At 38.4% G+C, this 25,450-nt stretch overlaps 1 protein-coding gene across 1 annotated transcript in view; it reads left to right on the top strand.

Moving 5' to 3' along the window:
- MGAT4B (alpha-1,3-mannosyl-glycoprotein 4-beta-N-acetylglucosaminyltransferase B) overlaps nt 1-25,450 on the top strand; it is a 120,855-nt gene that overhangs the window by 44,859 nt on the left and 50,546 nt on the right. The window contains exons 2-3 of the mRNA XM_032209915.1: nt 22,217-22,396; nt 24,667-24,807. Of these exons, the coding sequence (XP_032065806.1) occupies nt 22,217-22,396; nt 24,667-24,807 (321 nt within the window). The remainder of the gene's footprint in view (nt 1-22,216; nt 22,397-24,666; nt 24,808-25,450) is intronic.

Below are 25,450 nucleotides of genomic sequence, written 5' to 3'. Positions count from 1 at the left end.
TGTCTTTCTTTCATTTTAGAATTATTTGCAATTGTGTTTTTAGTTCTTAACCTTCATAAATTACCATTTATAGGTTTCTTCTCTCATTATCTTAATCTACCATAGAAAACTTCATATCATTGCCCTATTAAATTTCATTTTCTTAAAGTCTATGATCTCCCTCTCTTGTATTTGCAAATTGGTCCTATGTAGTAGCAATTAGCAAAACCAAGCAAATTACAGCATATGCAGTGTATAAGTTAAAGTATATGCAATGTATCTGAGATCAGAGTTTGACAGCTGTAGGATAATAATAGTCTCCAGAATCCAGAATTTAAAATCTCATCTAGTAATACCAGTAGATGAAAAGTTACTGGTTCCCTCTGTCTTGGTTGATATTCTTATCGAATGTGTTACACCTGGTCAATAAAACATTTCCATGGCAGGCATTCCATCAAATCAATCTTGTAACATGACTGTTGTTGGGAAATCAAATTATATATTGGATAAAACATAGGACAGATTTGGGTAAGGGGTGAAAATGAGGATTTATGGAGGAACAGAAAGCCAAGACAGCAGGAGAGAACAATAGAAAGAGATAGAAAAGAGGGAGACAACTCCATTAACAAAGATTGATTCTCAATAGTAGGAAATAAAGAGACATGTATGAGCTTTTTTTTTTTTAAAGGATGAGGATTATTGGTAAAATGCCAATTAAAAATAATCAGATTTTCACTACAAAAATGTCCTTCTCACTGCAGTCACATATTCGAATATCTACAGCAATCATTACAATATAGTTCTTTTAAGACATACCTTTCAGAAAATAAAATATGAAAACATAATCTAAGCTTGGTATTTATTTTTTCATTCAGTCTCATGTGTTTGCTGAATTATAATGTTAGTAAAAAAAATTAAAAGGAGATAAAATAATAATGTAGAAAAGAGGACAATGTTAAAAAGAAAGAAAGAAAAGCTACAATCTTCTCAGATTAATAAAATATTAAGAAACGAGGTCTGGAAAATAAGGAGGGAGAGAGAAAACTATATCTTTTGCAAAAGTGATAGGGACATATACTAACATATGAAAATAAGGGAGAGATGATCCTGAACAAAAACAAAAAAATGTCATGTATGTATGATGATGGATAATAGAAAGGCTGTATTTTCTAGTCCTGGCCAGCAAATTTCTTTTTTTAATACTTGGGCCTTGGAAAAGTTTCATAGCATTTCTGATGTGATAAAGGCCCTTTTCTTGGACAGCACGGGGTGGTGGTGGTGGTTTCATGCATGCAACCTAATGATGCACATGTGCAAATGGAGTTTTGCATATTTACCTGCTGTTTGTGCGGCCTGATTTCCAACAGGCCACGGATCGGTAGCAGTCTGTGAACTGGGGGTTGGGACCCCTGTTGAAGAAGACTGGATTCTAGCCAATAGGCAGACTTTTCTACAGTTTTGTACATAATCAGTGTTACAAATGTCTGTTAGTCTAGATCAGTCTAGAGCATAGCATAGTTGGCTGAGGAATTCTGGGAGTTGAAGTCCACAAATCGTAAAGTTGCCAAGGTTGGAGACCCCTGGTCTAGATAATATTAACTCAACAGAATCTAATCTTCTACTCAGTCACATATTCCAGAGGCACAAATATAGAAAAGCTTATTGCTGTTTATATTTGTTTCTCCTCACTGCACATGTTTATTTAAAAATCTTTGAAACAGCATCAACCATGATATCAGTGGAAATATAATAGCCTGCCATGATATCACGAGAGATGTGAAACCCAACAAAAGATAAAAAATTAGTAATCATAAAGTTGTGTTTTTGTTTATAGTCCATGAAGCAATCCATGAAGCACCATAGTTGATCAAGGGGCATAATCTTATAGATCGCATGGCAAATTTGTGCTTAAACTTAAAATGAATGTTTTCCAGAAAAAAAGACCTTTCAATAATTTGATTATACAGCAAATAGCCAAACAATAAACTCCTTAGCAAAAATAGTACATGCAGTAGAACATTGATAGCTAACCTTTTTCTAAAGGTGTGTCAAAATTCTATCCATGAAACTAACTTCTGGTTGACCAGTTGGGCCTGTTTTCCCCCCCTCTCTAAGCTCCGGAGGCTTTCCTGAATCCTGGGGAGGGTGAAAATGGCCTCCCCTAGCTTTCTGGAAGGCCGAAAATCAGCGGGCCAGAGTGCACATGCACGCCGGAGCTGAGGGCTGCCGTGCTGGCAAATATGGCTCTGTGTGCCACCTGTGGCACGCGTGCCATAGGTTTGCCATAACGGCAGTAGAACTATGATGTGAATTCAAAGGACACAGTGTGATTTGAAGGGCATTCAGATTTGCACATGGAACATGTTGAGGACCCCATAAATTAAATGTGTCTTTTTCTGAGATCACACAGCAGATGTGGAGGACAATAGCTAAACCCTCCAAAAAGATACAGTTATTTTAAGATATTCCTAACAGAAGCTACATATAGGCACATGCATGATCTGAATCAAATTCTGCCACTGACCCTGGATCTCTGCAAACCATAACATGTGCATAGTTTAATAGGTTGCAAGAATAATCTTGAGAGACAGGAGGAGGAGTTGCAACCTAGACAACAGAGTAAGTTTAAGTCAAAGAAGTCTACGTCCAAACCAGGAATAGGCTAGACCCGTGATGTTGAACCTATGGCACATGTGCCACAGGTGGCACGCAGAGCCCTCTCTGTGGGCACACGAGCGGTTGCCCCAGCTCAGCTCCATCGCGCATGTGTGAGCGCTTCCCCCCGGCCAGTTGGTTTTTGGGTCTCTGCCATGCATGCATGGGGCATGGGGAGCATGCAGGAGACGGCATGCATGCATGGGGCATGGGGAGCATGCAGGAGACAGAATGCATGCTCGGGGTCTGGGCACATGGGGAGTGGGTTGTATGTGCATTGTCTTATGGGCGCCTGGGTGCGCTTTCAGCACACAGTGACAAAAAGGTTAGTCGTCACTGGGCTAGACAGTAACCTCCCTAGTATTCTGGAGTGTAAAGGAAGGAGAGCAGGAAAACCTTTAGACTTGCAAGAGTTACAATAACCTTACAATAGGCAGTATTAATATTCTTGGTTTTGATTCTATAGTCTGGACTGCCTTAAAAAGCTGACATATGGTTAATATGTAAAATTATTTGGAATATTGTCCATCCCTGCACAAAGAATCACTGCAATTTTATATTGGATCAAAAATGATTCCAGAGATCCATGTTATTTTCCAGAACAAACTTGCACTTCCCAATAAATACACATTGAATGAGTAGCCTGAGCAAATTGTAACTATATTTTCAGGTGTTTACCCACATCAAAAATGTATGAAATATGAGGTAACACAGCTGTTTGTGTAGATTAGCTTGCACTTTTAGATTCAGTAGGTACAACAGTTTATTGAATTTTACCTTTGATTCCAAATGTTGCTTATCTAGTAAATTGTGTGTCTTGACTCCTGGCAACTACATAAACTTTGAGTTCTTCCACTAGCAAAATCTGAGCAACAGCTATCTTTCACAATTCTATCATCTGCTCAGTTAATATATATGTATGTGTGGAAAAACCAGTTTAGAACATCAGTGATTTCACCTTGAGAGCAGGTACATGGTAGGGAAGGCTGTGGAAGTAAGCATTTGCTGACAAAAAGACTGCATAGGATTTCATCTGTGATATTTAGTGTCATTATCAGGTGTGTCGTTGCACAAGTGCACAGTGAAGAATATTTTGAAATTTTACTTCCCACAGTCAAAGGGTGTCACAGTCAATTGCAAATTAAAATAAAAATGCTAACCATGTGATGAAGGTACCTCATAGCTATGGATCATATATCTGTATTTCCCCGAAAATAAGACAGGGTCTTATTTTCTTTTGACCCCGAAAATAAGCATTTGGCTTTATTGTTGGGGAGGTCTTATTATTTTTGAGGTGCAGGAGGCGGCGAGTGTGGTCACCTCATGGCTGCTGCTATATTGCAATATTTTTGGGGAGGACTTATTTTTTGGGGAGGGCTTATTTTAGCACATGCACTCAAAAGCCTGATTGGGCTTATTATTCGGAGAGATCTTATTTTCAGGGAAACAGGGTAAAAAAGGTTACAACTATAGAGGACTTTTTCAGTTCCTTTATTTTCCTCAGATTATTAAAAAATCTATCTAGTTGATCCAACACAAATCAAAATTCAGTGCAAGACTGACTGACAGTTACAGTTATTTGAAAAGTTGCAGTTACTACCCAAGTCCACGTATAGCTCTTTTGCCATACACACACACACACACACAAAATTTTCTACAAGAAATAAATGAATAAGTAACATACTTTTGACTTATTTGTTTAATTAGAGTCCCCTTTTAGTTATCTAGTAGACAACAGATCATGTTTTAGGTCATATTTATGCATAAATATGCTTCATATTAAGCCACTGATTGTTTTAACCGAGATTTACTAAATAAGGGACAAGCCATACATCCTTCCATTTCTATGATTCACAAATTGCAATGTTTGAATTCATACAACAGGCAAAAAGAAAAAAAAAACCACATTAAGGTTTAGTGCAATGTAGGAGCCTAGTTTCTATGTTCCTATTCATAATGAATCAAAATAGAACTGGAAGGGACCTCCGAGATCTTCTAGATCCTATACCCGTGATGGCAAACTTATGGCACATATGCCAGAGGTGGTATGCAGAGCCCTCTCTGTGTGCATGTGCGCCATTGCCCCAACTCAGCCAGTTGGTTGTTAGGTTTCTGACATGTGCATGCGCGCCGGCCAGCTGGTAATCAGGTTTCCAGTGCTCTGGTGCACACGGCCGTGCATACGCACCTTTCCAGCTTGAGCACTCTGTGCCTAATAGGTTGGCCATCACTGTCCTATACATTTCAGACAAGTGACTGTCCAGTCTCTTCTTAAAAACCTTCTTGAAGCACCCACAATGCCTGAAGGCAAGCTTTTCAACTGGTTAATTTTCCTCACTCTTAGGAAGTTTCTTCTCAATTCTAGGTGTCTTCTCTCCTTGATTACTTTCCATCCATGTGTTTCTTGTCTTGTCTTCTAGTGCTTTGGAGAATAAATTAACCCCCTTCTCTTTGTGACAGCTTCTCAAATACTGGAATACTGATACCCCCCCCCTCCCAGGCCTTCTTTTCTCTAGACTAGCCAAACCCAAATACTGCAACCATTCTTCCTATGTTTAGAAAGGCCTTTAATCATCTTAGTTGCTCTTCTTTGCACTTTTTCCAAAGTCTCAACATCTTTTTTTGGTGACCAAAACTGGATTCAGTATTCCAGGTCTGATCTAACTAAGGCTTTATAAAATGTGGTACTAACACTTTCCGTGATTTAATTTCTATGCCTCTGTTTATACAACCAAGGATTGTATTAGCTTTTCTCGCTGCTGCCACACACTGCTGGCTCATATTTAAGTGATTGCCCACTAGGACTCCAAGGCCCCTCACACAGTTACTGTTTTTGAGCCACGTTTTGCTTAATCTGTACTTGTACCTTTGGTTTTTCCTTGATCTTGTCTTCTGGGGTGTTGGCTATTCCTGCCAGTTTAGTGTCATCTGCAAATTTGATGCGTTCCCCTTCTATTCCCTCATCTAAGTCATTGATAAGATAATATATTGAAGAGTACTTGGCCCAAGATGGAATCTTGTGGTACCCCAGTGCTTACTTCCTATTCAGGACAACTTGTTGAGTACAGTTTGTCATCCAGTTACAAATCCATGCTGTCTGTACCACATTTTTCTAGCTTACCAAGAGGTAGGTTGTGGTCTACTTCATCAAATGCCTTGCTGAAATCTAAATATGGTATGTTCATAGCATTTTGCTGGTCTACTAATTTAGTCACTTTGTCAAACAATGAAATAAGATTGGTTTGGCACGATCTGTTTATAACAAACCCGTGCTGGCTACTAGTTATAGCTTTATTTGTTTCTAGATGTTCACAGATTGGTTTTCCCCCCCAGTATCTTTCCAGATATTGATGTTAGTTTCAGAATGTTTTTATATTTTCTGGATCTCTATCCAAGGTAGCTAATAAAATGTTTTACATTGTTTTTGTCCATAAAATAGGTTATTTGCTTTTAATACAATTACGTATGTAAAGATATTAACCAATATACCCTGCTGGTCCCAAAGCTCACCAAAATACTTTGATCTAACCCTTTAGTGCAATTTGTGCAATTACCTCTACAACATTTCAGTGAAAATGTAGCCAGAGTTTAGAATGCCAGCAAAGGATTTATAATGCAACTGCTTAACTGTTACACAAGACTTACTTTGTAAATCATGGGAAACGCAAATAAAGATGAGAAGATTCACTTTCATTGGCACAAAAAAGTGCTATTTGAATACTAATGCTGCAATATAGCTTACTGACAATATGCTGTTACTCTCTTTTGCAACTACCCATTGCTTATTAACTCAAGTTGGGAAATGAGTTTCATCCCATCATTTATAGTACTTGCTTCAAAATAGGGAGTCATTTGTTTTCCGTGTCTCTGCTTGTTCTAACAAGGAATTCCTTTTCTGTAGAGACTAAAGCAAGGTGACCTTGATGAAAATATTGAAGTATCAAAAGGAGCTGAAATATTTTTAAGCTGTAGAATGATATAACATTTGGAAGCAGCCCAGGCTTCCTAATTCACTTAAGTATAAAAAGGAGGAGGAGATACAGTGCAATCAGACTTGCAAGATTCTGTTATTATAATCAATCTCAATGGAAGGTTTTTTTTTTTTGTTTTTTTTAGTGTGCCTGTGGAGTTAATTTCCGGTTCTGGTCTACCTAGTGAGGCTGACATTTTCCACTATAGTGAAAACTTTAATTTTTACACTAAATCCAAATGGAATAGGTAACATAAAGGAGCAAAATACTTGAAGATATCAATAGGGGTCCAAGTTATCTCAAATTCCAATTTTATAAAGTTTAATGAAGTATAAAGCAAGGGTAGTGAAGGAAAATTCTCGCCTATTTCCTGGGTTTTCAGAAAACCCATATTATGTATTCTAACATACTCTGAAATGTAATTTACACATTTACCCTACACGGATTGCAAGCTAAACATCCCAGGGATCATAAGATGTTTCATAATTTCTCCTGTATTTGGATTTAGCTCCAAACAAGGAGAGATGAATCTTCATTCCGGCAATTCATTCTCTTTCCTGAGCTCTGCAGATACTTCAAAAACCCTTGGTTCCCTGATGCTGAATGAGAGAAAAGGACAGAGACAAAAGGTGTGTGGCAGGAGAGGTGTGGGGAGAATAGGTGAAAGAGCTGTTGGATTCACAGTATACAGTATTTGTCCTCTGCTTACTTGGACAAAAAAAATAAATAAACCATCAGCTCTAGAACCAGCCTAGAAAGGTTTTCTTCCTTTCAGTTCAGTTTCAGATGCAAGTATCTCTCTTCATGTTTGCCTTGCTTGCCTGCTGCTGGCAAAGCTTTGGAGCTGAGAGAACTTCTGAAATTAAAGTAATCCAACTACCTCAGTAGGCTTATTCTGCCCTTGTTTGTTTGCCAAGTGCTACCAGCATATTCGGTACTTCATTATGCAGTGTAAGAAAGAAAGGCAAGTCCCAACCCACAGGGTTTGGCAGAAGCTCCATCTCTGGATTATGTGTTTAGAATGCAACACTGTATAAGAGGGCTCATCATAGGAAAGAATATATTACAGAATTCTCTGTAAATATTCTAGTGATCTGGGAAAGCAATAACATTTAGTTTTGAGGTGGGGATATGGAACAGCTGAGGCTGCAAGAATTTTCCTTTAACCTCTGAAGGAAAAAGAATGGGGGAAGTTACTTTTAAAAAAAAGAGAGAACAGTCATGGAAAATGGTCCTATGACTTAAATTTAAGATTTAAAGACTTCATTGTCAGGCTTGGAGGAAGGGAATTGGATGTTTATATGCACAATCTTCTCACTTAAAATGTGAGTTGAAAAACAAAGTATATTCAAAGATTTCCCAGCCTTTGGACTTATGATAATGTAGAATTTTCATCTATAGGAGAGAAAATGTAGGAAAAATGGTGTCTTGATCATACAGAAGAGTAAGAAGAATGTATTCAGTTTCAGTTTGAAAAATAAATAGTAGTATTGGAGGAACAAAGGGGATAGTAAAAGAGCAGGGGCAATTTGATCTAACAAAGAGGTGTCTGGGGAAGAATTTGCTTGAGCTCAACAATCACCCAAACTGAACAAACAGCTCAACAGTGTATAGCAGAAAAAATATACAGTAAAATGAGGAACAGGAGATTAAAATACACACAAAGTACGTGACTCCAGAATACTATTTTAGAACAGCAAATAGTTTCCTGTCTCAGTTGTTGTGTGCTATTTTCTTCCTTTATTCTATCCATTTATTTTACTCAAATATACTGTATTTTGAAACATACATTCTAAATAGTTAAGAATTCCTAAAACCAAGTAACTATAGGTTAATTTACAATATTAATGTGGTACATTACTAATATTAGAGAAATAAATCTACAGGAAATAAAAATTAATAAAGTCTCACAACAACAACAACAACAACAACAATAACAATAACAATAATAAAGATTTGGAACAATGAATACAAATGCGGTTTATGGACGTCTGTAGACTACATGTAGCAGTCCAAGTATACCTTGATTCTGCAGTAGCTAGACATGAGAAATGTTACCTAAAACAGGTGCCTGTCCACACACTGGGTGTTGAGGACTCCTGATCTGAAGCACTTGACCGAACAGGTGTTTCTAAGTCAATCTTCACTGGGAATTTTCTGCTCATCTCTTTTCAACTAATCTGCATGATACAAAACTTATAATGCTCATGATGGTAGGGAAGAAAAATGTATGCCATATTAATTTTCCAATTTGCAAATGTTCAAAATGGATTCCCCTGAAAGTTAACTTCTGCCTTACAAATGTGGTTTTCACAATGTTGTGAATAAGCAAGGTATTTCATTTACATGTTCATGTAGTTTTCTTTCCATATACTGCAGGGATGTCAAACTCGTGGCATCATATTGTTGTCACATGACATATCATGACTTTTTTCCCCTTCACTAAACCAGGGATTGGTGTGGCCCAGGGGTTGGTTCCTGTACCAGTTGGTACCAGTTCGCTGCACGCGGGCATTATACATAGCTCTCGCATGCGCAGTTGACTATTAATTGTTCTACGCATGCACAGAAACATGCCAGCAATGGCAGAAGGGACCGGGGAACCGATTCAGGAGCGTTGCCAGCCTGGGTCGCTGCCAGTTCTGTGACCCAGGCCAAATGACCACTACTGGTTCGGCCGCACTGGGAGCAACCCACCTCTGATGTGGCCAGCATGTGATGTATCCAGCTTGTGGGCCACGAATTTGACACCCTTGATATACTGTAATCAGTTCTTTCCATATACTGTAATCAGTTATGTTGTATTATGAGTAATTATAGTTAATTGTATAATTGTTTGATATGAATCAATCTTTTCTTCTACTTTAATTTTAAAATACCTTATAACCATATCACTATTTCAAATGGTATAAAAATGTAACTCTATTATCAGCGCCTTTTAAAAGGCTTGTTTTCTTTTTACATCCTTGCTAAGTAGGATTAGCATACTCTAATCCTACTTTACTACTAGTTTAAAAAAACCTATACAAATAATATCAAATGCTAAACAGCTAAAATGTCAGTTGCATTCTTCTGCTCTTTGAAATGTGAGAAAACAAATTATGACAGGGTTGAGTCTGAGCCAAGCTTAGTGTAACATATCTCAGAGATAGTTTGTTGCAGGTCATAAGTTAACTCTCACATGGAAGCTTTGGAAAGGAATGTTATAATGAGAATATTTGCTACAAGTGTTTGCACCTAGGAAACAAACCTCTAATTTGCCAAAATAAATCATTCAGGGCCTGAAATAATGCTGTCAACAAATTGCATTTTTGAAGCTGCCTGTTTACCTTCCAACAAAACCACTGTCCCAGTATTGAATCAATCCATTAATAATAAGCAAGATTAACTGAAAAATTACCATCCACTTTCTACTATATATTTATGCTTTGTGAAGTAATATTCATATAATTCCCCCACTCTTACACTACTATGGCTTCCGATGGTACATTCCTAGAATTCTTAAGAAAATTCAGTGTTTGCATAAATCAACGATTAGTATTTTTTGTCATATTTTCAAAACCCTAGTTTTTCAAATTCAAAGCTCTCCAGGGAAATGTTAGCTGCTCAGAAAATGTAACAAGTGAGTTTAATTTCATAATTTCATGTTTCTTCTTTCCTAAATATATAATAAATGAGAGTACTCTATAAACAAAAAATCTGAGATTGATCTGAAATTCCTGCTTCACTAGGTTAAAAATTCCAGTGTAATTGCACTTAAAGCAATGGTGCTAAACAACAACAACAACAATAATAATAATAATTTGAAAAAGAACTGGAGAAAATCATGAAAAAAATCATGAAATATCGCAACCTGGCATTGAAACTACACAGCTATGGATGCAACATCAAACAACATGTAAGAACATATACCCATTGTCATCAATGGGTATGCTGTAACATGTCCAATAATTTTACAAAATACATCAATAAATTGCAGCTTCCTGCAATAACACCAGTGGAACTGAAAAAAAACTGCGCTACTCGGAACATCACATATTTCAAGAAGATGCTTGGTTGATACTTAGGATACTGGCAGAAACCCATATCAACCATTAGCACCGGTCAATGGCATTTATGACACAAATACCATTGAGTTTCATGTTTTAATAATAATAATGAAGATGATGATGATAATTTCATCAGTACTTCTGTTGCCAAGTTAACCTGGAGATAATTTTTTTTGTGCAATCAGAGATTTCCACAAAGCTTCAGTGCAGAGTAGCTCACTGAACTGTGAGCTACTTTTGTGAAATGGGAATGAGTAATTGCTCAGTCCTGCAGATCTGGCTGCAGCTTCCAATGAGCTCCAGCTTTGACATCAAACCTTATCCTCCCGCTATTTAGAGATTTAGAGAGATTTAGAGATTTATTAATATTTGTAGGCCGCCCTTTTCCCTAAGGGGACTCAGGGCGGCTCACATAAAATAGGGGAAGGGGAGATACAGACATTAAGATAAGACATATAATAAAATAATAAACAACATACATTCATCATTCGGGAGGGGAATTATCCTTGTCCCCAGGCCTGACGGGCGAGCCAGTTCTTCAAGGCTGTGCGGAAGGCCTGGACGGTGGCGATAATTTGTAACTTTATCCACCTCTTAAAGCAGGGCTGTCAAACTCACGGCCTGTGGTCCAGATACACCACGCGTTGGCCTCACCCACGCCCAGTTTAGCAAAGGGGGAGAAAGTCGTGATGAGTTACGTGATGCCGCCATGACAACGCAAGTTTGACATTCCTTCTTAAAGAGTCAGGGTATCTGAATGAATTTTTTCTGAACTATACATCTATAGTTCATAAAGGGATGGAATTGGTTTTTTTCTAAACCTGAACTCCTTCCTGTGTTATTTCACCAGGAACAGACAATTACCACATTGATAAAACTACTGTTTTAATACTTAGAACCATTACTGCAAATACAGATAGTCCTCACTTAATGATCAGGATTGGGATGAGAAACCTCATTGTTAAGTGGTATAGTTGTGAAGTGACATCATATGACTGTGACAGGCTTACAACCTCATTTCCATTGTAGTCCTTAAGTTAGTCACTGCAGGTTGTTAAACAAGACACCAAATGACTGTGACTAGCAATTTTATTACTGCCTTCTCTGCTTATGGAGCGTCCTATGAAGAATACTACAACTGTCATAATAATATATGCAAGTTGCCAAGCACCCAAATTGCAATCACAGAACTACAAGGATGCTGTAATAGTTGTAAGCGCAAGAACCAGTTGCTTTTTTCAGTGCTATCATAACTCTGAATCAGTGGTGGATTTCAATTTTTTTAGAACCTATTCTGTGGGTGTGGCCTATTTTGTGGGCGTGGCTTGGCAGTCATGTGACCGGGCAGGTATGGCCAACTTGACATCACTCATGCACACTCAGTCACATGACCACCATCCCCCAAACCATGTAGCAAAAAAATTGGGATTCCTATGAAGGGGGGGAAGAGAGGAGAAAACCTCCCAAAAATAGACAACTGGAGGATTAAGGGCCCAAATTAGGGAGATCGGAGAAGGCAAGACAGAGAGGAATCCAGTAGAAAGCTACCACATGCTGGGGAAAGAACTTTGGGAGATCAGAGGAGGCAAGACAGAGGGGGATCCAGGATAAAGCTACCACACTCTGGAAAAAGAACTTTGGGAGAGAAGCCTCCTGAAGGTCCCGGAAGCCTTTGGAGTGCTCAAAACAATGCTCCGAACAAACTGGAAGTGACTTCCGGTTTGCTTGGAGGGTCATTTTGACTGCTCCGGAGGCTTCAGGGAAGCCTCCTGAAGGTCTCTGAAGCCTCCGGAACACTTAAAACGACCCTCCGAGCAAACCGGAAGTTACTTCCGGTTTGCTTGGAGGGTCATTTTGACTGCTCTGGAAACTTCAGGAAAGCCTCTTGAAGGTCCCTGAAGCCTCCGGAGGGCCTCCTGGAGGGGGAGGGCTGTTTTCGCTCTTCCCCGGTTCCTATAAAGCCTCTGGAGCCTGGGGAGGGCGAAAAAAGTATGCAAAAAAGGGAGGGTCGCGCCTGTAGTGCGCGTATGCACACTGGGGGTGTCGCACATTGCATTATGGGTGTGGCATGCCCGCACATGACCCGCCTGCGCTCCCTCTACTTATGGTACGCGAGCCAAAAAAGGTTCGCTATCGCTGGCATAGGATCTCCTGCTTGATCAGAGGGTTAGACTAGAAGACTTCCAATTCTCTTCCAGCTCTATTCTGATTGGATTGCAGTAATATATCATGGACAGCAGCACTATCTGTCATGTTCTGGAGCAGGGGTGGGTTGCTGCCAGCATTACTGCCAGTTCGGTGCACTCGCTTCGCTCGCATGCACGCCAGATGCATACTTTGCGCACGTACATATTTGCAGTTAAATAGGTCTGTGCATGTGCAAAATGTTAAAAAATGGGGGGGGGGAAATAAATTTGTGTAATGAATTTTTTTCTGCGCATGCACAGAACCGAAAATCCACATAGCACTGCCATAAGAGAACCGGTTCAGGGGCATGGCAGGCCTGGGTTGCTGCCAGTTCCAGTGACTCCAGCTGCCAAGTTACTATCACTTCAGCTGAACCGGTCTGAACCGGTAGGAACTCACCTCTCATCTGGCGGATAAACTAAATCAGATATAGTAACCCGAGCTTGTACATATGTTCTCATCAGTTTTAGGCGTTTTGTATGCTACGCTTTGACTCAAGAAGTGTATTTGCACAAAAAGTGTAAGCATTTTTGTAGGAAGCTGTATTGATAGGTTCCACGAATGGGGCACTCCGTTTTCAGTAATTTCTATAAGCCAAAACTGCATTTCTATATATATACTTGACTACTATTACATTGCTCATTCATGAATTTTTTTTATAAATATAAAGTATGAAATGGTATTTGGGTAAGGTAGTGTATGGCTGTCCTTGGCACTCTCTTAATCATACTGTACTTTGGTAGGCTTGAAGATTAATGAGAGAAGTTTGAAAAACATTTTGTTGATTGAAAGTAACTCTTAGAAATTCTTGTCAGTGATTTGAATGGTATATTGCTTAGTACAATGTGCACCAATGTACTAAAATTATATTTTACATGGCTTTTTTACATAATTGTCTTCCTGTTTTTATACAATAGCATTGAAAAAAATACCTAAAACTACCAAGAACAGCTTGACAATATTTTCATAAGCTGGAAGAAGAATTGTGATGACTTACGCATCTAATTTATTACTGTAAAGTAATTCCCTGAGTTTCAAGAAAATTGACAATTCAACTGAAATCTAACCTCAGAATTCAAGCTTTAACTTTGTAGGATTTCTTTCAGCTTTATGAAAATGCAAGCAGAACTGTCTTTGGACAGCTAGCTAGTGCTTGCTTTCTAGCTCAAAATAATCATGCAATAATGTTTTTATTACTTCCAAAAATGGGTTTATTTGAGGTGATTACCTTTGAGACACAAATAATACATTGTGTTTTTTGGTTTGTCTAAATTACCTGGTCTAAATTTAATACTGAAGCATAAAATATGGTACGATTATCTATGAACAAAGCGTTTTTAAGATGTTCTTTATTTAAAATCTGTTTCTGGTCTTGAACAAGCAGCCTGGATTCCTATTGAGTATAGTTGGATTAATTGATGAACTTTTGACTCTTATTAAGTCCTACTTGACTTGTGAATGCCTTGAAATTGCAACTTCATTGTTTAAAATCCTTAGTAAAAGGCAAAAGATTTATACGATCTGAAGAGAAACCAGAGTATAAAGTAAAAAGTAATGTGTATTGCTGGTCTTTGACCATAATAAAGAGTTATATATATATTGTTTAAAATGTCATAAAGTTTTACGTAATTGTCTTTTAAAGTTATATTTCAATATTTTCAAGAAACAAACCCTGAGATGTTCCTGAGACATTCTCTGAAACAAGCCTGCCTAGGGCTATACCAGCTGATTCCAGGAAAAGCATGAGGTTCTCCACTTCCTCATTGCCTTAGTCATGAACCTTCTGGTTGGTTTGAGACAAGCTACTTTCTGCCATTCTCAGCCCTTTCCCCTATAACAGCTTTAATAACACTATTTAAATATAAACTTACTGCCCTTTCCATATTATTCAAATTCTTCTTTTAATCTGTCAGAGAGGAAGCTATACTTATCATATTTTTTATCATATTATAAGATTGTCCAGATCCTAAGACGCATCTAGCTTTTGGAGAGGAAAGCAAGAAAAAAAATTGTTTTGTTTTGGCCACGAAAATCTTGCACAGCTTTGTCTAAACCTTTTATGACTTATCTTCAGTTGCCTCTTGTAACATGCTGTTATACAGAATAACAGAGCTGGAAGGGACCTTAGAGACCTTCTAGTCCATCCCCCTGCTCAGGCAGAAAACTCTATATCGTTTCAGCCAAAAGCTCTTGAAGCTATGGAAGAATTTCCCGTAGGTAAGGCTGTCCCCACAATGGATTTTTTTCTCCTGGGACCTGGTTCTATTCTGTTGCTCCCATCGCCTATTACTGCCACCTATTGTCGCCACCGTTTGCCACCATCACCTATTGACGGTTGGATTGTCCTCCCAGAATACCACCGATCAGCTGTTCCAGGTGGCGGGAATCACTGCCATCATTTGCTGTGAATAGTGGCAGGCATCCCTGCTGCCTAAAACAGCTGATCGGCGGTATTTTGGGAGGCCAATCCAACTGGCGATAGGCGGTGGCGGCAAATGGTGGCAACAATAGGCAGCAGCAATAGGCAGCAGCAGAACCAGATCCCAGGAGAAAAAAATCCATTGTGGGGACAGCAGCAACAGGCAGCGGCGGCAAGAGGCGGCGCCAAGCCCCACCACCTGGAACAGCTGATTGGCAGTATTCTAGGAGGCTAATCCAACTTCCAATAGGTGGTGGCAGTGAGCTGTGGCGAGCAGCGTTGATAGGTGGCAGTGGCGACAGGCCATTCACTGCTGCTGCCTATCACTACCATTGCACCAACCCCCTCCATCCCCACTGCCATGGCCCAATCTGTGATGCAATATTCGCTCCATAAGACACACAGACATTTCCACTCACTTTTTTTTGGCGGGGGGAGGTGTGTCTTATAGTGCAAAAAATATGGTAATTGGAAGATTTAATACTGATATTTTGCCTTTGTGGAGGAAAGGCTGGAAGAGGAAGTGGTAGACAAGGGTAAACCTCTGTGCCCAGCTCCTGGTTTTTAACCCTGTTATATCGCTGTACCAGATTTTAATTTGTTAAATGTGTATATTAAACAGCATGCAACTGGATTGAAAAGTATAATGAGCTGTTCATTGTTGTTTTTGCTGGTTGTGGTTACTGAATTTTCCCTGTCATGTGTTTTAAATTTTCTGTAACAGTCCAGAGGATCTATTTTAGAACGTTTGATTAAATTGAGGTTAATATTTCGGAAACAGTCCAGGAGATTGCAGTGTTTTCACCTGGACTGTTTAATATGTCTAAATAATGTTATATGAAATGAAGAAATATCAATAATTAGGTATGAAGAATTTAGATCAAGGGCATTGCTTTGTTGCCTTGGGTAGACATCTTAATCCTACTGAATGACTATTCCTTTAGGGTCCAAGGTCTCTGCCAGATCTTTTTGTGTAAACAGTCCAGTAATATATTAGCCAGGTGGCTGGAGGTATTTTCATCAATGTTTGCTTTGAAATTCAAGGCACTAAAAGCTAAGTAGCAAATGTGCCAAGGTACAAACCTGGAATAATGTCAGATGCGTAGGTTTTCAAGTCAGTACAGTTTATTCACTAACTTGCAAAATACTTTGCCTGATGTGCTCCAGATCTCTTTGTATGTATGGACTCTTTCTTGAAGAAATTTATTCTATGATTGAAAAAAAACAACAACCCTTCTTTAGTATTGTACTTAACTTTTAAAAATGCTCTTCTTTTAGGTATTTAGTATTTTTTTCATTTCACCCAGTTGTATATTATGGTGCTAGAGAACAGTACTATATACTGCTCAATAATACATTTCTTCAAATTATATCACCAAATTTAGCTCCAGTTTCATTCTGGATTCATAATGGCTAAAGTGGCTTAACAAAATGTCATACCTATGTTTGTGCACTATTGAATGAAGAAAAGAAATAAAACATATTACAGCTTACATTAATGGCCTGGTTCATATAGTATGCTAAACATTAACTGCAGGTCTTCCCAGATGGAACCAAAAAAATTCCCATCCCATTTGAGCTTAGCATTTTGCACAAGTGCAGTTTCTAAAATGACTGTGAGTAGCTTTCTGTTAAATTATGTTCCCTAGGAATTCTACTTCTAACATCCCTACACACTCACCCTTATTTTCCTCTGTTATACACAATATTACCTTCCTAATGGACTCTCGCTTCACTATGCAAATCATCAAGCAGATCCCAGTTGCAGTACTAATGAGGAAAAGAGTGTTCCTGGTGACTATAACATTAACCAGGAGAATACAGGAGCAAGAGGCATTAACACTTGGTAATAATCTAAGGTGAGCTCATATTTCTTTGTCCCAAAAAAATTAGACAGCCTTACTTCCATCCAATTCTATCTTATGCTTAGGAACATGCCTTACAAAAGTCAGACATGTATAGGATATGTAAAATATATATCGAGCACATCCAGAAAACCCTTCTATCAGTTTTTTTGTGTCTAAGGGCCCAGGAGGGCTGGCCAATACTCAATCATTAACTCTTAGAAAAAAGAATGTTTGGCTAGTAGCAACATCCCTATACTTCCGCGTGTGCGCGCGCACACACACACACACACACACGCACGCACATACACACACACCTCCTTCCCCAGTCTTCCTGATTCATGCCACTTGCACCACACTGCAACAACCCTCTGCCCCAACTTGTATGCAGCCTCCACCAGGACACCCAGGGCCTCCCTCAAGCCCCTGTGGCAGCCCCCATTCTCCTGCACTCCTTATCTGGGGCTTCCTCTGCTTAATGACCCATGTGTCTTGGGTTACACGTTGCTAAGTCACTAAGTATGCAGTCACATACTCTGCACCCAGATTGCCTAGTGTCACCCAATTGCAATTGTAACTCAACCTATAATTGACCTATAATTCTATTTATTATAAGGTTACATCAAAGAGTCTTGCAAGACTGAAAGTATTTCTCCTCTCCTCTTCTTTTAGTCTCCAGAAAGTCCCTTTTGAATCCCTTTTGAAATGCCTCCATGCTTCCTCCCTCCATCAAATTAGGACTGAGCTGCCTCTTACCAGACTATTGTACATGCTGCAGAACTTTCTCCTGTCTTCCAAGGTCATTCTCACATACACCATAACAGATGCAACAATAGTTGTAAAATGTGCTGAAATAAATTCCTCAGCCCTCAATGCTAGAGAAATATGATTGTGGCGTATCCCTGTAGAAAAGTATTAACTTAGTTCAGAAACCTACAATGATAATTCGATTTATCATAAAATTCCTTCTGGGGCAGGGAATTGTCTATAAAAGATGGAAAATACTTTTCTGTGTTTTGAGCATTGTGGTGATTTGTTGCTTATAACCAAACATCAACATAGTTTAAGTCGATTCCTATCGCTCCCAGGATAGTAGCAATTTCTCTTTAGCCCTGCTTTCCTACCAGAAGAAGTTAAACGTTTTCCAGTGAACAGAAGGATAATTCAGATTTTGTCCAATCACGTTATATAGTAGACCTTAGTAAAAAAAATAATAAGTGGGAATTGTTGAATATGCCAATTTGAAAAAGAAAGCAATTGGGTCAAGGGTAAACTGTGTACTTTGCAAAAATGTAGCCAAAAATTTATCTAAGATTTTGAAAATGCTGTTTTATATACATGAATGTTCAAAACAATTTAAATCCAGCATTATTGTAAGCAAGAGAAATTTTTCATCTCAGTTGTTTGCCAAGTGGCATGGAACAATAACAGAGGGAAAAAAAAGGTTTATGCTATCTTCTATAATTACAGTACTACCTATAATTAATATCTGCTCTGCATTCAAAGCAAACATTAAATTTTACAATTTTACAATTTTAAAGAGGATAAATGGCTTTAAATATGTTTATAATTGCTCTTAAGATTAGGAGATGCTTCCTTTACCTATTTTTGCTTTTTGTTTTCTATTTTTTTTGCTCTTTACAGCTTTAACACTTTTTTCTTTTCTAACTGTTTCTTTATATTGTTTTATATTTATCCTTTTAACTTTGTAAGAATTCTCTAATGAAATCTATTGAAGCAAAAATAAACTAGAACTAGGAGATCAGGAGTTGGCTCTTTCAGATTAAAACCTTTAAAACCAGCAGTTTCACATTTGATGTGTGTCTACTATAGTTAATGAAAGGAAATCTTTCGGCGAAAAAAACAATGAAAAGTACACTATGTTGAAAGAGGCAGACAGTGCATGACTGGCAATCAGTGACTTTTCCATTCTCTATGTGCTACAGATTTTCTAAAGGGTTTGAGACTTATTAATGTTTCTAAATGATCTTGATTTGTGCTACTGTACAAATAGCATTCTTGACTTTACTTCAAAGCCCCTTTTTTTGCAAAAATGCAAATTTCCTCAAGTAAATATTACTTGTTGCTTTAATAAAAGCAGTATCAATTTTTAAGATTGGAAATTTTATTTTGTGAGTCAAGCTAGCAACTTCACTAATTTGAGCTAATTAATATAATGAAGAGCCACTTTCTTTTGTACTCATAAAGAACTGATTTTCTCAATATTTTATTTATGAATTTCCAAAATAGTTCAGATTAAGACTCTAAAACTAAGCAGTATACAAAAAAGTATTACAAATTATATAGCACTTCTTATGCGGGGCGCTTACAGCTTTCAAGTTGCAAAGCATTTCTGGAACAATGAGATGTTTACAAGTCTCTGGAAGGAATGAGGAGGAGAACCTCCCTTGCCTGAGGAGGACATGGGGGGAGGGGAACCCCCACAGAGAATGCCTGCTTCAGCCCTCTTGTCACAGTACTTGTTAGGTGGAGGCTTGCATTAGGCATTCTCTGTGGCCCTGGGCAGAGTTGATATGAGATAGGCATGTGAATGCTCTTCGTGCAGCAATCTGGTAGGCCCCCACCTTTTTAGCCTTCTGGATGGCCATAAAGAGCAAAAATGGACACTGAGGTACAGTGAGGCGGGAACCTGCAGATAGCTTGTTATAGTGTCCCAGGAAGCACAGTATTTTTTGTTCTGCTTTTTATTTTTATTTTATATTTAGGTTTTGTTGTGAGCTTCAAAGAGTTGTGTTCTAAGATAGGCAATTAAATAAATATGACAGCCAATCTTAGAAATATTTCACCTGTAATAAACCATTCTATTTATGGATGAATATATAATAGCTCTTCAACTACCATGTTTTCCCGAAAATAACACCCAAACTGGAAAATAAGCACTAGCATGATTTTTCAGATTGCTTGTAATAAGCCTTACCAGCCAAGATAAGCCCCAGTTAAGATCTGTCAGTGAGACACATTTAGTACCATATTTTCCCCAAAATGAGACCTAACTGGAAAATAAGCCCTAATGAGACTTTTGGGGCAAAAATTAATATAAGATGTATTCTTATTTTTGGGGAAACATGGATAGTCCTTTGGATAAGGAGAACTAACATGTTAATAACATTTTTTGTCAACTATGAACCTTAGCTTTGCTGAAGCTACCAAGTATCTGTTTGTGCTCCATTACATAGCATTACCTTGGTCACAAATGCTTCGAATGAGGTATACTTCCCTTTTCTATGCCAGTGGTGCCTGGGCAGAGCCATCGTCTGGTTTTCACTCATGGCTAAATTTAAGTCAGGGAAGAAGGAATGGAGATAAAAAGGAAGACTGTAAAACATGAAATCAAGGCTTAGAGGACTTGCAGCTGATCTGGTATCATCTGCTGAAAAACCATGTGAATTTATTTTTGCTCATCATGTGCCTCTGGCTAAATCAATAGTATGGTTTTATTTAGCACAGTTAGGAGAATCCTTAACAGCCTACAGTAATAATACTCACTCCATTCATTGATTTTCTTTCTCCAAGAGCTACCTTGTGAACCATCTGGCTAAGCAGGCAGTGTGAGGTCCTGAAACTTTCTTTAATTATTTATGTTCGACTGCTTGTGAAGCAGCTGTCACTTCATACACAGCTGGAAAGCACACCTTTCACCTCCAGTTTTTTAAGCCATAGTAACCCACCACAGAATACTGATGGTGGAATGATGGATTCTTGGCTTTTTTATTCTTGTACATTTTTTATATTAAACTCTTTTGCATAGGATTATATTTTAGTCTCTTGGTTTTTCCCCTTTCTTCTTAAACTGCTCATTGCTAAAATCCTGGACACAGGGTATCATAATTTTGGGGAATAAACAAGAGACTCTTTAAATATTTTTTTTGCAGAGACTATTTTTGTGATGCTCCAACAGCAACTCTAAAGCACAATTGTGCTACAGAAATAATAATTACAATATAATTTACCACAAAGAAATCCTATTTTGAATATATAAGAATTAGTTTAACTTTAGAACACTTTTGAAAAGTTAATCCTTATTTCAAGTATAGGTCTATATTGACTCCTCAAAACAGCTTGATTTATACTGAATGAATTTCCTCTCATAGGAAAGCCAAAAGAATATTTGCAGTACCGTATGGGAGTTTCTCCTTTATCTGTCTTATTTTGAACACCATTTCCTTTTGATTAAAAAAGAACTTAATAACATCATCGCTCTTCTTGAACTGAATCCAAGAGAAACTGGGACTATTGAATTAGCGGCCATTTAGTATTTTCTGAAATATTTCTTTTGACAAATTAAAAATGCTAGGATTTGCTAGAAAGAGTAGCATCTTACCTCTTATACAGTATAAGGTTTAATAGACCTGTCCATACCTGAATATATTGTGTATTAACTGAATATATGCTCATATAAACAGGCAATTTATGCTTGGATACTGCTGTATTTATGTGAAGATATTTATCTCCTTATTTGGAATGCTCAGAGCTAATCCAAAATCAGTTCTAACTATTTTCTTTTCCTCAGTTGTGCATGCTATTATTTTCCTCCTTATACTCAGCCTGTTGCAACTAACTGTGCATGAACCAATAACCACTCATGTGCACCATTATGCAATATCTAATTGTGCTGCTTTCTTTTCCCCCCATAAGTACTCTAACAGAGCAATTATATATATTGTGTGGCAACCTTGCTGGTCAAGGTGACTTGCAAAGGAATCTGGTTTATATATAACCATTTAACTACAGTTTAACTTTGTTGAGGGCTGTTTCTAAAATGATCTGCAGTATCTGGACTTCTGCTAGAAGCACAAAACGTGACTAGAATAACATATTAGATTTTTTTTTTGGAGTCTAATATATTTATTAGAATTTATCTGATTTGGAAACACGTTGCTTTAATTAGTATGTCTCTGTCTGGGCCAGAATATATTTATTCCTTCAAAACTAGCAGAAGAAAAAAGATGTTTTGCTCCTTCCTGCTCCACCCTTCCTCATTGGAAAGAATATGGAAAAACTAGCCAAACTGTACATTGTTTAAAACATTACTCCCCAAGATAATCTTCCTTCCATTTGCAACAGTGCTACTTTTTTCTCATCTCGTTTCAGGTGATGTTGTGGATATCTATCAGCGAGAGTTCCTAGCACTGAGAGACCGTTTGCATGCTGCTGAACAGGAAAGCCTCAAGCGGTCAAAGGAGCTGAATGTAGTCCTAGATGAAATAAAGAGAGCCATCTCTGAAAAGCAAGCCCTACGGGACATAAATCGGACGTGGAGCAGTTTATCTGGTAAATCCGGCTTTTAAAAAGATGAGCTGTAGAGAAGTCTGCCTCAACCTGATGCCAAAGGCTGGAAGGTCTGGCAATTGGAATCCATCAAGCCTGGAAGCACCAGTAGTGGCTGGCCAGCAAAGAGCATTTGCTATGCGGATGTTTTGTAGGTCACTGAATGTAATGACGAGGGCTTAAAGTTTATGAAAATGCATTGAATCATGATACTCGCCATGCATGAAATGATGTGAAAATTATTTAAAATGTTCTTGGTCCAGTCAAAACATACAGAGTCATTGCGAACATGCAGACCGATGATGTAGAGGGAGGCTATTCCATTTAAGATTCCATCTCAAGGTCCGTAGCTTTTTGCAAGAAAAAGCTGTGCTATCATAGCGTTAGTTTTTGTGTGAACCCTGCTGCCTGATTTCTATTTCCGCTCAAGCTTCCCTGGTTTTGTATATCATTTTTCTCAATAGTTTTAGCCAGCTGGTCTCTAAAGAGAACTTGTAAACAATCCCCCTTTTGCACAGAACAGTATTCTTGCCCTTAGTTTTTGTTTAGTTTAGTTTTATTAAACTTGTATGCCGCCCTATTCCCCGAGGGGACTCAGGGAGGCTAACAAACTAAATAGGGAAAAGGGGAAGTACAAAAAACAAGAAGACAAGACAAATACAAAAAACAAATTAAAAACTCGTCAACAGCCGCAACAATTCGAGTGGGGCTGGGAACTCATCAGCCCCAGGCGTACCAGAACAGCCAGGTTTTAATGGCTTTGCGGAAAGCCTGAAGGGTGGCGAGGGTCTGGATCTCCACGGGGAGATCGTTCCAGAGGGCCGGAGCAACCACAGAGAAGGCCTTCCCCCGGGGGGGTCGACAGTCGACACTGGCTAGTTGATGGAATCCGGAGGAGGCCTAATGTGATTTAATAATGCATTGTTGTGTGTATAATAACATTAAATGTATATGCCTCCTGACTCCCAGCAACTCTTGGGTGGATTACAGATGGTTAAAAAAAACATTCAAAAACAATAATACACAATAATGAAAAACAAAGAAACAAGATAGGGAAGAAACAAATCTAAATGGAACAAAGGGAAGGAAGGAAGGAAGGAAGGAAGGAAGGAAGGAAGGAAGGAAGGAAGGAAGGAAGGGGCACCAGTCATGCTTGCTAAAGGCGTGGGAAAAGAGCCACATCTTCTGGCCTTTGAAATACCAGTAGGGTGAAGGCTATTCGAATATCGGGGAATCTTATTCCAGAGTACAGGTGCTGCTACAAAAAAGACAGGCTTCCATAGTCCTGATCATGCCACTTTTAGTCAATGGAATCTGGATTGTGTGAACCAGCTAGGCAGATATTGTGAGAGACAGGCAGTTGCTCAAGTAATTAGGCTCTGTGCCATGTAGGACTTTATAGGAAGCAACCAACTTCTTGAATTGCACTCAGAAACAAGCTGCCAACCAGGGCAGCTCCTAAAGCAAAGCTGTTACATTGGTATAGAAGAGAGGCTTCTGAAGAGTATAGCCTCTGCTGCTTGAAAAGGCTGTGTCAAAATGTTTAAAATGAAGGTGTATAAAGGATATAATTGCACTCAAAAGGCGTATAATAGAAAATTCTTCTCATTTGAATTGAAATGTAAGATGTATGTTTCTAAAACATAAAATAGCGGCATCATTTACAATTGGATTTCAGATCTTTACATACACTGGGTTCTTTTCCAATTAAAAACTTATTTTCATGGGTACATTTGAATACAGGTGGCCCAAATTTAGAACATAACTTTGGGGATTTGTAGTGTTATAGATTCAATATCCAAAATGTGTTATCAGTGAGGCTGATAACATTTTAGATTGTGAACTAATCTAAAACAGCTGCATGGTTCTAATAAATTAGATAATAGATAAATAAGATAAAAATTAAAGAAAATTGGGTTCTGAGATTTGGTACCCTGATGCTGTTATCTAGTTTGGGTAATGAAACTTCTGCAAGAAAACAACCTAGCTCAGATAGCACCAGGGACTCCCCATTTCAACCCTGAGTTACAAATATTCTCCTTTATTGATTTGATAAATTTCTGTTTCCCTTTTTTCAAACAACCTAAGGAAGAGTGAAGCATGGCTGTTTAGGGCTTCATGCTAAACGTAAATAAAATTAGACGATATAAAAGAAAAATATTGTACTATTTTACAAAATGATTATTGCAATTGGTTAGACAGTGTATGAAATGGTTCTGTCCAGCAAAAGGGGTTGAATATATTATCCATGGGGTTCCCCTATTTTCCCCCAGATGAAACAAAACTAAAACTCTGGAATATCACTAACAAGAATGTGCTGCATCTTCCAACCATCTTCCATCATTTGCCACATTTGTTGTCAAAGGAGAACAGCCTGCAGCCAGCCATTCATCTGGGACAAGGGCGCACTGGAGGTAAGTGGGTGCCAACAGTTCAGTCAGTTGTTATTCTTTCCTAATCCTAGCTGGAGTGCCACAACAATGCTCTGCTGAAGTATGACTTGTTTCTTTGTGGTTTAAGGTGGGAGCTTTCAAACTGGGTCATGCCCTCATGGGGATCAAGAGCAGTTTAGTCCCAGTACTTAAAGAGTTTTGCCTCAAAAATAGCACTGGAGTGAGCATTTTTCCGTATTGCTACATTTGTCTATCTACCTCCTTTTCATAGCAAAGGCAAAATGCTCCTTAAAATTACAATGCAGGTAGTCTTTAACTTTAGTTTCCATAATTATTCTCTTGTTGAAGTGTTCAGTTTGCATGTTCCCTGCAACATGCAAAGGACAAACGAACAGGAAAATAAATGCACACATTGCAGAACACAAGAACGCAGTCAGAAAAAAAGAAAAAACTTCCTCCCTTTTCCAGCACCTTAAAACTACAGGACATGGAATTAATTTTGAAGGAACCAGGTTAATCTCCAAAACTGAAACACTTCAACAAAAGAATAATTATGGAAGCTATTGAAACAGAGAAACACCCCCACAACATGAATAAACGTGATGATACATCCCGCCTACCAGACATCTGGAAACCAGCCCTAATCAACAAACGAGCCCCACCC

The sequence above is a fragment of the Thamnophis elegans genome, chromosome 2 (genome assembly GCF_009769535.1).
Source record: "Thamnophis elegans isolate rThaEle1 chromosome 2, rThaEle1.pri, whole genome shotgun sequence".
NCBI classification, from domain to species: Eukaryota; Metazoa; Chordata; class Lepidosauria; order Squamata; family Colubridae; genus Thamnophis; species Thamnophis elegans.
This window is presented reverse-complemented; position numbering and strand designations above follow the sequence as displayed.